Source organism: Cynocephalus volans, chromosome 9 (assembly GCF_027409185.1).
Source record: "Cynocephalus volans isolate mCynVol1 chromosome 9, mCynVol1.pri, whole genome shotgun sequence".
Classification (NCBI taxonomy): Eukaryota; Metazoa; Chordata; class Mammalia; order Dermoptera; family Cynocephalidae; genus Cynocephalus; species Cynocephalus volans.
Window position 1 is genome coordinate 107,129,268 of NC_084468.1, and position 11,963 is coordinate 107,141,230.

At 31.7% G+C, this 11,963-nt stretch overlaps 1 protein-coding gene across 8 annotated transcripts in view; it reads left to right on the forward strand.

Annotated features, from left to right (window-relative positions):
- Positions 1-11,963, forward strand: part of BLTP1 (bridge-like lipid transfer protein family member 1) — a 221,537-nt gene that overhangs the window by 97,632 nt on the left and 111,942 nt on the right. For all 8 annotated transcript variants that reach the window (XM_063107237.1, XM_063107240.1, XM_063107239.1 and 5 more), the window contains 9 exons: positions 643-713; positions 1,624-1,797; positions 2,624-2,744; positions 3,935-4,081; positions 4,465-4,592; positions 4,940-5,139; positions 7,465-7,662; positions 8,343-8,554; positions 11,381-11,532. In XM_063107237.1, coding sequence (XP_062963307.1) covers positions 643-713; positions 1,624-1,797; positions 2,624-2,744; positions 3,935-4,081; positions 4,465-4,592; positions 4,940-5,139; positions 7,465-7,662; positions 8,343-8,554; positions 11,381-11,532 — 1,403 coding nt within the window. The remainder of the gene's footprint in view (positions 1-642; positions 714-1,623; positions 1,798-2,623; positions 2,745-3,934; positions 4,082-4,464; positions 4,593-4,939; positions 5,140-7,464; positions 7,663-8,342; positions 8,555-11,380; positions 11,533-11,963) is intronic.

Consider the following 11,963-nt stretch of genomic DNA (forward strand, 5'->3'; position numbering starts at 1 on the left):
CTGGAGGGCATTATGTTAACTGAAATGAGCCGGGCACGGAAAGACAAATACTGCATGATCTCACTTATGTCAAATCCAAAAAAGTTGATTTTACAGAGGTAGAGAGTAGAATGGTGGTTAGCAGAGGTTGGGACGGTTAGGAAAAAAAGAATAGAATAGAGGAGGTAAGAAAGTTTTCTCCATTAAATAACTGACTAACATTTACAAGGGTTCAGTTTGGTTACTCAGGTTTATTTATTTAATTTATCTTTTATAGGTTTAAAATTTTTTCCTACAATTTAATGTTTCTCTGGGTCTCCTTTCCACTTAGGAGAAGCCTAAAATTAGCTTGAGAAAAGCTCAATTTGAAAAGGAACTCTGGTGGAAAGATGTTTGAAACACTTACTTTTAAGTTTTAGTTGTAGTCTTTTACTCATTGCTCAACCCTTACAACCCCGCTGTGTCATTTAGGTGAATGAACAGGAAATGAAATTGCCATTTCGATATTTTCTGTGATTTTCTCAATTTGTCCATTAAATATTTATATTGAATATATCAAAATCATATTAACAAGGTAATTTAGATATTCACAACTATCAGGTGATGTAAAATTGGAGAAATAATATTAAAATTCTAGACTGTAAGTAATTTATATTATTCTAGGTTATTAAACAGGGACTCACAGCTAATTCCTTGCTGGACAGAGGCTTGCAACTTTCAGGATCAACTTCAACGTAAGTAAAAATTGCATACTTTTAAAATTTAAAGTCATTTTTCTTGATTATGAGATGGGTAGAGTTTATTCTTAGTACTAACCATTCTTTACTTGAGTATGAACTTTAAGAATAAATTACCCATTCTTTCTCTTCCTCTTTTGTGAATCTGCTGTAATTTATTTCTTTGTGGTTACCATAGGGCTAACTAACATAAAGAGTCTTATAGTTATAATAGATTATTTTAAGCTGATAACAATTTAACTTTGATCACGTAAAAATACTCTAGACTTTTTTCCCCCTCCCCTTAACAGTTTGTATTTTGGTTGCCTTAATTTACATCTTTATCTTTTGTGTGTTCCTTAGCCACTAATTGTAGCTGTTGATGTTATGACCTTTTTGACTTTAAACCTTCATATTGGAGGATTGAAAGATTTGATTATTATACAACGTATGTGTATTGAAACATCAAATTGTACTCCCTAAATATGTTTATATGTATCAGTTAAAAAAAAAAGAATAAATTACCACAAATAATTCAGCTCTTTTGTCTGTCATGGCTTTGCCTACATTTATAAGCAATCAGTAAAGCAATTCTATTAAATATACTATGCAAACCTTAACTTGGCATATCAAAATTGGGGACTAATAAGAATTCAGTATTATATTTTTCTTATTTTGGAAAAGGTCCATCAAGTGAATATATCAAAACTTTTTTTTCTCATTTGATATATTAGCCATCTTTGATCAATTTGCTTTTTAGTACCTTGTTTGGTCTGTCATTGAAAAGAATTTGGGACATAAAACATTGAGTCCAGTTCCATGAAAGTTTTAGTTGAAACAAATGTAGTCCACTCATCTTAAGGAAGCTCCAACTTCTACTCTTGTTCATGGTCTTTTTAATATATGCTTTGCTTGTTACATTTTATAGTACACCATATACTCCGCTGGAAAAGAAAGCCATTGATAATACAGATGATGAAACATTAACAGAAGAATGGACACTGGATCAACCCGTCTCCCAGACCAGGACAACAGCCATAGTTGAAGTAAAAGGAACCATTGATATTGTTCTGACTCCCCTGGTGGCTGAAGCTTTAGACAGGTATTAATTTTGTCTAAAAATATAACTATTACTTTATAAATTGATTAATGTATATGATACAGGTGAAATATGTTCATACAGAAGATTGTTGATAGCTAGTTTATTTGAGTAAAAATGAAAATATATTCAAAGAGGTCTATGTTTCAGTTAGTTATTTGTTGCTTTCTCAGCCTGAAAAGTTATATTGTAATATGTCTTCTATTTTTTGCTCTTGGGCTAATGAGCATAAAATGATCAAATACTCAGGAACTAACTATTATGTTTCATACTCTTAATATTATCTAGTTAATGAAGGGATGAAGGGGGAATAATAGATACTCTGTCTTGCAAGAAGCTTATTGTCTATCCAGGGAGACAAACCATGAATGAAAGCAAGAATGGAACATAATGGAATACAAAGTTGTATGGAAAACACTGAGTGCTAAAAGAGTTGAAAAGAGAAGGGTTCACTGGGGACCAGTTTTTATGAAAGTCTTCTTTTTACTGCAAAGGTGCATATAGTTTTATATGATAAGTTAAATTGTTAGAATTTTTATGAGATGTCACACAAATGAAAAACATAGGAAATCATCTTCAGGAAATTGTAAAAGAATCTCCCAATCTGGAACACTTCATTTTGGGGTGGAGGTAGCGATGGTGGGGATAAAATCTCAGAAATATTACCCTTGTATAATTTCAAAAATGTGGTTTAGGCATTCTCATTTTAAGTTGAGGAGTCGTTGTAAATATTTAAATGGTGCTAAATTTCATTCATATGTTTAGATAAACTGAGCCACAATGTTAAGGGATATCTAAATTTTTCATTTGCTGTTTTTTCTTTCCTCAGATATATTGAAGCAGTGGTTCATTGTGCTAGTACCCGACATCCAGCTGCAATTGTAGATGATCTTCATGCCAAAGTCCTTAGAGAAGCTGTCCAAAACAGCAAGACTACCTTCTCAGAAAACGTAAGAACATTTTTATTCAGTGGCATAGCAAATTGAGTATTTATCATGTGTGCATAATATCCAAACTTGAAAAAGTTTGAATGTATCAAAATTGTATTAGCAAGTTAGATTGAAATACATGGGCATGTTTTAAAAGCCTTTTTATGTCATTGGTTCCATACTTTTATGGATAGCACATATAACTGTATCATGAATTGAATAGTAGTAAGAATACTTATTTTTTTAAATGTAGCTTTATTTTTTCTTTTATTTAGAAAGTAGCATAGTTCAAGCTTTTTCTGAAGAGCTTTGACCCTAAGTGAATGAACATTCTATAGAACTGGTACCTTAACTTTTCTAAGAAAGCAAAGCTGCTTATTTTTTGACTCTCCTCTATGACTAGATGACTTATATCTTCATAGTATTTTTGAGACTATTCTTGTTCACTTTAGTGAGTCAGGCCACTACCTCCTATTGTGTGATATCACATATATTATATATATATATGTGATATTATATATAATATATGATATATGTTAATTTTATATATTATATAATTAAAATTATATATTATATATTAATATTAATGTTATATGTGATATTATATATATTATATATTATATTGTGTGATATTATACTGTGGTTCTAACCATGAAGCTCATTGCTTAACAGTCGTATCCTGGTGTCCTTCTGGTAATTCTCCATTTGATTTTAAAATTTATCTGGATTATATTTGGACTGGGTACCAGAGGAGGGGTAAAAGTAAGGCTGATTATTTTTAGCGAAGTAATTATTCAATATATATTGGCATTTAATGTGATAAGTAGTTAGGATAGAAGAGTACAAAAAAAAGAAATTTGAAAATATTCCCAGCCAATGAGGAGCCAATTATCAGAAATCAAATCTGTCTTCAGGTCAGTAGAGTTTAGTGATCCTAAAAAAATGCTTATAATTACTATTACCATTTTTTCTGTCTATCTCTTTATAGGCTGATTTCACTTTAATATGTATTACTTTTCTTAACCCTGAAGCTACCAGGATTGCTATTTCCTAGCTTTTCTAAGGTTTGGATTTTAAGATTGGGTGTTTAAACCAGATGGCAGCTGGCCTATAGATGGACAGAGAAAGGACACAGTGAATAAGCAAGTTGCTATTGCAGATGATATTGAAATTCTGAAAGGTCTGTGAAATAATTCTTTCAATCTTTTTAGTTATCTTCCAAACAAGATGTTCAAGGAATAAAAACTGAGCACCCAACAATAGGAACAACTAACCAAGGACAAGTACAAACAAATCTTACAACGAAACAAGATAATGTAACAATTAAGGGTCTTCAAGCGAATGTCAGCATACCAAAGGTAACAATTAAATATTTTAAAAGATTTTCCTGAAAGAGGAGAGAATTTTGGTGGGTTTTGCCATTTGCATTTATCAAAGTGAAAAGTGGTGGAACTGCTTCTGATATCAAAAAAGTATATTTTATTACCTTGATGATCTAATGTGCATTTTATGTAATGAAAGTAGTTTACTTAAGCAGAATATTGGGTAACATTTAGTAAACTGTTCCATATCCATCCAGTAAAAATTTAATTATGATTATTTTATTTATAACCTTTGCTTTTATCACTCTTAGATAGAGATGCCATTCTCAACAGTACGTTTTTGGTTTTTTGTATATTTTATGTTTAAATGATAACTTTTCACTTTTCAATTTTAAAATTTGTGGAATTTTGTGTTTTAGGTAAATTTATGTTTGTTACAAGCCTCAGTGGAAGAATCTCCAACTACAGCACCTAGCAGAAGTGTGACTCATGTTTCCCTAGTAGCTTTGTGTTTTGACAGAATTGCTACACAAGTTCGTATGAACCGGTAAGGAAGACTTTATTAATTTGAGCCATGATTATCTTGCCATGATTATCTTGTTGGATATAAAAGCAAGCCCTGATCATCTTTTTAATATATTTCTGAAAATGGTAATGTTAAAACTGGTTGTGGGACTTCAAATTCTACTTTATAGATTAGTAAGGTATGTTTTTAAAAGTTTGTACTGTTTTTATTCATAGTATTTTTCAGTGAACATTGAAGAATTTGTTATTAATATTGGCTGAATTAAAATAGTGGGGTGGTTTTTTGAAGAAGTAAACGATTGAGTTAAATGTTTTCACTGAACTAAATGATTTAAATCTTAACCATTGTACTCTTCTTTTTTCGTGAAGAGGTGTGATTGAAGAGACTTCAAACAATGCAGAACCTGGTAGAACATCAAATTTTGATAGGTATGTTCATGCCACTAAGATGCAGCCTCAGTCATCTGGATCTCTCAGATCAAATGCTGGAGCAGAAAAAGGCAAAGAAATTGCAGCCAAGTTAAACATTCATCGAGTTCATGGGCAACTTAGGGGTCTTGATACAACAGGTAGGATTCTACAACAAATGTGTTTTTCTTTGACGTGTGTAAATGTAACAGGATTTTGCAAAAGAGAGCATGATTTTTTTCCTTTGAATATTGCTTCAGTTTAAGTATGTTATAAGAAGGAGAAAGATATTTCTGTATATATTGAACGTGTGGTATTTAACTATTCAGTACTCACATTCTGTGCTGAATGGATAGTAAACTTTGGTGAGAAAGTGAGTGGTATGGCCCCAAATTAGGAACTGCTTCTGTATCCTATGTGTTTTCTTCATACTATCAGCTTCGTCATAATAGAACAGAGAGAACATGATCTTTATAGTCTTTCTTACTTTTTTGAATTGTTGTTTGTAAAACTTTATTAAAAAGGGTTAATTGCAGTATTAATCAAAACCCGGTGTCCTACTCTGTAAAATATAGCAGGAATAAGGGTGAGAGGCAATCCTCTTAAAGTCCCTCATGAAGTAAAAGAGAAAAGTATTCATTATGTGCCATTTCGATATGTTTTTTTTTTTATTGGATCATAATTGATTATACATATTTTGGGGATTCAGTGTTGACATATGTTGATCAAATCAATATTACTAGTATGTATATTGTTACACGTTATACTTATTCTTTATGTCCCTTGTCCAACTCTCCCTATCCTCCCTCTCCCTCCCCCCCATTTCAATATTTTTTGACTCTATTTAGTGCTTTTTTCATTTAGAGGCTTAAATGATCTCAGATTATAAGAGATTCAATCCAGAAAAAAATTAGGTTTGTTAGTCTTGTTTGGGATGATTGCTATACTAAAATCTCTATGTGGGACAGGTGACCAATCCTGAATGAACAAATGAGTTCCTTGAATTTGCTCACTAAGTCCTGTAGGTTCTGAAGGTACTATGATTCCTGTCTTCATTCTGGGTCTGTATAACTACTGTGACGTTCTCAAGACTTATTTCACCATCCTTGTGTATGAGGCCAAAGCATTTGACCCGAGGTTTTCAAGAGACTTTCATGACTACCTAAAACTGCTACAAATTATGGAAGCTTGAGTAAAAAAAGACTTATCTCAGCTCTGTTGTTTGCACTGATAACCAGTTTGCACTTAAGTTGTGCAGACCATAAGCATAACCTTATATCGTTTTGTAAGGTGTATCATCCAGAAAAAACTCTCATCACAGACAGAATTCCAAATGAAATTCCAAGGTGAACATTTGTGTAAAAATGTGGGGAAAAATGTAAATATACTTGCATATATGTATATTAGATATCTGTCAAAGGATACTCAATAATCTTATGACATTTGTTACCAATAGGAAGGTAAGTAGGTGTCAGGGTGTGGGGTTAGAGGCTTTTCATTGTATAGTTTTCATAATTTTCAGAACTTTGATCTATGTAAGTGTATTACCTAATCAATAAATTTAAATAAAATTCAAGTTAAATCCTCTCCTTGTAACAACAAATTTCAGTATAAGTTTGTGGGATTAATGACAAATATAAAAAAATGAGAAAATTATGGGAAAATGTAGGTGAATATTTACCTTCCGAACAGGAAAGACTTTCTAATCAGAAATGCAAAGAATGGTATTTCCATGTGATGGAATATTATAAAGGTATTGAAATAATATCTTTGAAGAGTTTGTAGTGAACTGAGGAAATTATTATGGATTACTGTTACATGAAAAATGAGAACCGAAGCTGAGTTTGCAAAATGATCTGTAAAGAGCTAGAAGGCAGTTTACTTTAAATGTAAACAAGTTATCTCTGGTAAATTTACATATTTTTTTATATTCTTCTTTTTGTTTTTCTGTATTGATTAGCTCTAATTAGAGAAAGAAATGAAAAAAGGGAAGATACAATAGAAATTTCTCCCAGGCACTCAGGACATTAGTTTTCATATTGTATCTGTAAGCAATGGGAATCATGACAACGTCTATAATAAATTATATTTTCCTAGACAGTAATGTTTTTCCTAAGGCTGGATAATTAATTAAGATAACTTTTTATTTTGCAAAATGTTGAAAAGTATTTAAAACTACTTTACCATGAAGCTGAATTATTTAGGAGCTTTTTAACTCTATATTTTTAGAGTACCATATAATTTTTCAGAAGCAAATTCATACTCCCTTTGAACAATTATTTATTAATTATAGATCTTCTTTTCTTCCTCTTAGGCAGCATCGTTCTAAAAGTTGCTTCATTTGTTTATTTTATTTTTCTGTCTTCTTGACAGAATACTTACATATCTTTTTAAGACAACCACTGTGCCAAGTGTTTAAATTGTTTGTTTTTTAATTATAAACCTCTGTCTTTAAAAATGGGCATTTTTCTCTCTCTTGATTATAGACATTGGTACCTGTGCCATCACTGCTATTCCTTTTGAGAAATCCAAAGTTTTATTTACTCTTGAGGAGTTGGATGAATTTACTTTTGTGGATGAAACTGATCAGCAAGCTGTTCCAGATGTAACTAGAATAGGTCCCAGCCAAGAAAAATGGGGTTGGATAATGTTTGAATGTGGACTTGAAAATTTAACCATAAAAGGTAAGCATTTATTTTCATCAAGTTCTCTTAAGCGGGGACAAGTTGGCACTACATTACTGAACTGTTTTGAACAATCATGACTTTTAATAAACTGAATCCATAATAAAGCAGAAAGTGTAGCACCTAGGATTTAATGGGTGTTCCACCCAGTTGCATAATTGGAGCTTTCCCTCTGTTGTATGATTCAGAACTAGGCAGAGCAAGCCTCAGTGCCTGAACAAAACAATCTTTGATTTAGAAAAAATTCACAAATAATAGACCACCCAGCTTTTTGAAAGTTTGTCTCTTTGAAAATTGGATCTTTGATTAGTAGATCTTTGTCATATAGGATGTAAACATTGTAAATCCTTTATTCATTGAAAAATACTAATTTACAATTATATTTGCTTTTTAAAATTTGTATGTTACTAAGTAATATTTTAAAATAGGAAGGTTGAATTACACATAAGACTTTTAGGTTTAGTCATGTATAATACATATAGTAAGTACTATACCAATAGTAGTTGTATATGCCTACATTTATTTACATGATAATTCAATCATGCATCACTTTTATAGATAAGGACAAAGTCTTGGTGAGGAAAAAAATTATCTTTGTGAAATTTTATACAGATATTGTAAATATGGCATTTAGACACTTATCCACTGTTTTTAATAAATAAATTTCTTCATTTTTGTAGGTGGAAGACAGTCTGGTGCTGTTTTATATAATAGTTTTGGGATTATGGGTAAAACTAATGTCACAGAAAGGGTTGGCGTGCTGACATCCAATAATTCTTCTGATTCTCCAACTGGCAGTGGCTATAATACTGATGTCTCTGATGATAATCTTCCCTGTGACCGGACAAGCCCTTCCTCAGACTTAAATGGAAATTCTGTTTCAGATGAACAAGTTGGTGAATTTCTAATAATAATAATGCTTTGGAAAAATAACATAGAAATCTACATACTCAATTCAAAATTAATTTATGGAATATATTTGCTTGTGTTTCCCAATTTTGGATTTATGATATCTGCTTAAATGCTAGTCAGATCATGTTGGTGAATATACCACTACTAGAGTATAATATCTGAAATGTATCTTAGATATATTTATATCCATCAGTAGCTAGCATTACACCTTATTCATATTAGACATTTAATAAATATTTGTTGAATTAATGAATTTATAGAATTTAAGAAAAGCAGGCCTTGTATGTTTTGAAGGATTTTAGAAGTCATTTTTAAAATAATTTTATTATTGGTAGTATTTTATGTAAGTTACAAATATTTTTGTCAATATCTGCTTCTTTCAGTTAAAGTCCTAGATAATAACCTGTAATCAACTGCTTTATTATCTTTATTATGATAGAATTTCATGTTGATGAGTACAGTAACAGCAACAAAAATATTCAAAATTCTAGATTGCAGAAAGGTTGTGCCACTGATTGGTGACCTTGCACAAGTTACTTAACCTCTTCCTAAGTTTCTTCACCTGTGACAGGAAGGTGGTAATGATATTGGCCTTACAGAGTTGTGAAGATTGAAGGAGACAATATATATGAATGGCTTAACTCAGTACCTAGCACATCATAAGAACTTAGTAAATTTTGTTCTTAAATACATATATGTACATGTACTTCTGATCATTTTGAAAATTAGACCAATTGAAGAGGAAAGAAAAAAATCTCCAAAGAAATGAACTTTTGATAAAGAAATGTGACATGAGTATACAGTATTCATGCGTATATTCACCTCTGGAAGCCAGGTTCCTGGAGATTATTTTTAAAACACTTATTTTTATTTGACATATAGTTTTACGAGTTTAATCACAGTTTTCTTGTGAGGTTATTGAAAGTGTTTGGTGGGGTGGATTAGTACTTTAATTAAGGAAATTTTGAAAATATAGTAGCTACTCCACTGGACAAAAGAGCTGGGAAGAACCTAGCTATTCTTTCACTCTCCTTGACCTACTGAAATACTTGACAGAAACTCAGGTGTCTTATCTCTCAGATCCTACCCTCCTTGTTGAAAGTCCTTCTTGAATTCTCTATTATTACCTTCTTTGTGTTTTCTTACTTTCCTTGGTCCATTTTCTTATAGGATTCTTTCTCCCTCCTTAAGTGTGGGTGTTCTCACCAGGTTCCATTCTTGGCTCCTCTTCTCTTTTTGCTGTTTGTCTGCACCCTGCCTTATTTAATTTCCTAAGCCAGTTTCATAATTTAATAACACTTCTCTTTCCCGCTGTCCGTGCTTTTAGCACCCACCCTTCATCTGAGCTCCAGAACTGTATCTAGTGGCCTTTTAGATATCATCATTTAGATGTGCTATAGGCACAACACATTCATTCAATCTAAAACTAAATTTATTATTACTTTGCTTGAACCTGCACATACTATTAAAATTAGTTGTTTATTATCTATAAGTCAAACCACCACTGCCTCCCTCACCCAATAATTTATGCTGCCTTTAAAATTTGAAGTTCCCCAACACTGTCTTCTGTATATTTCTATGTCCAGTGCCTGGTTCTTCACAGCCCCTTGTCTGAAACCCATGGAGCCAGATATATTTGAAAATTCAGATTTTTTTTTTTTTTTTAAAGAAAAGTAATATGTGTGTGTACTATATGTTACATAAATTACTAGTGGTATCTGAGATAGCACTCCATCTTGAAATTAAGTAGTGTTTATGCACAGGATTAATAAAAACACCAAGTGGGGTAAATGGATAAATAGCCTTTTATCAATTCAGACCAGCTTTAGATGCCACATTTTTTTTAAAAAATTAGGTTTTCAGAACTTGGAGAATTGTGGAATTGTAGGTAAGAGATTGTGGATTTGTATTTAGTGTTTGCTGATTTTAAAACTCCTAGGATCTCTAGTTCATATATGTAAAACACTCTAGTTCATATAACATTGTAGAACTTAGGATTCAAAGCTGGTTTGTGGCTACTCTTCGTTCGCTGATCATCCCACAAAAACAAAACAAAACAAAGCAAAACAATCTTTTCCTTATCTTAATCAACAATATCTAATAGTGAACTAGAGACCTCTAAGTAGATGTAACTAGCAGAAGATTTTTTTCTGTTTTTTTAATACCTACTTCTTATCTCCCTGCATTCTGAAGAGTTGTGACTGCACATTTCAAAAACATTATTTCTATTTCTCAGTTCAGATTCAGATTCCTAGCTTATAAGAAAACAATATTTTTTTATTATAAAGTATAATTTGAACATGTGTTACAGTAGTATTTTTTATGGCACTTTATTTGGGAATTTGAAATATACTATTAAAGGGAATGACAAGCAGATTGCAGTAGGAAGCAGAAGACCTTATTCTATTAACCATTTTCCAACTTAATAGTTACATGAGCTCTGGCAAGTTGTAAGACTTCTTTCTCTCACTTTCTTTACTGGAAAAATTAACACTCACCTCCCTAAACAAATATGATTGAGAGACTTGATCAATTAAAGTCCCTTGCTCTAAGATCTCTGATTTATGGTTTGTAGTGCAGTGGTTTTTCAGACTGATCCTTGGAAATTAAAGGATCCATAGCTATTTCTCAGAATCAGGAGAAGGTTAGGCTGAGCAAGGTTCACATTACCGGTTTTATGTAAAGGTGTTATCCATAGAACCTGATTTAATGGAAAGGTTTTGCTCTTAAAATATGAGGTAACCTCTGTGTTAGTGGTTTTAAGGGACTGTACATTGATACGTTTTTGGCATTCTACTTTATATAGGATGAAGGAGTCGAATCTGATGATTTGAAAAAAGATCTACCTCTCATGCCTCCACCTCCAGATTCATGTAGCATGAAGTTGACCATTAAAGAAATTTGGTTTAGTTTTGCAGCTCCCACCAATGTGAGATCTCCTACGCATGCATTTTCTAGGTAAAAAGTTTTTAAAATGTAGTACTATCCCTTGTTGTTTATTTTTTATTTCAAGTAGCATATAATCTGTTTCACATATTTTTAAAATTATTTTTCTGATATATCTAGTATTAGGATTGCCACTTTTTCTGTCTTTCCTACTTCATACTTTCTATAGACATTATTCACACCTTGTTTGACCCAATTTCTTCACTAATATTTTAGTTTTGTTTTTATATGTCACCCTGCCTTAGACTTTCGGTTTATTCTTTTTACCTCTGACAGGCTTTTTTTTTTTTTTTTTTTTTTTCCTTTCTTTTCTATTGTCCTTTTTTTTTTTTTTTTTACATTTATTAGTTATATTTTCTTTATTTATCAATGGTAAAAAGGAAAAGAAAGTAATTTTGCCTGAATAAAATAGCCACTAAGTACAGTTGGTATGGGAGGTTGTT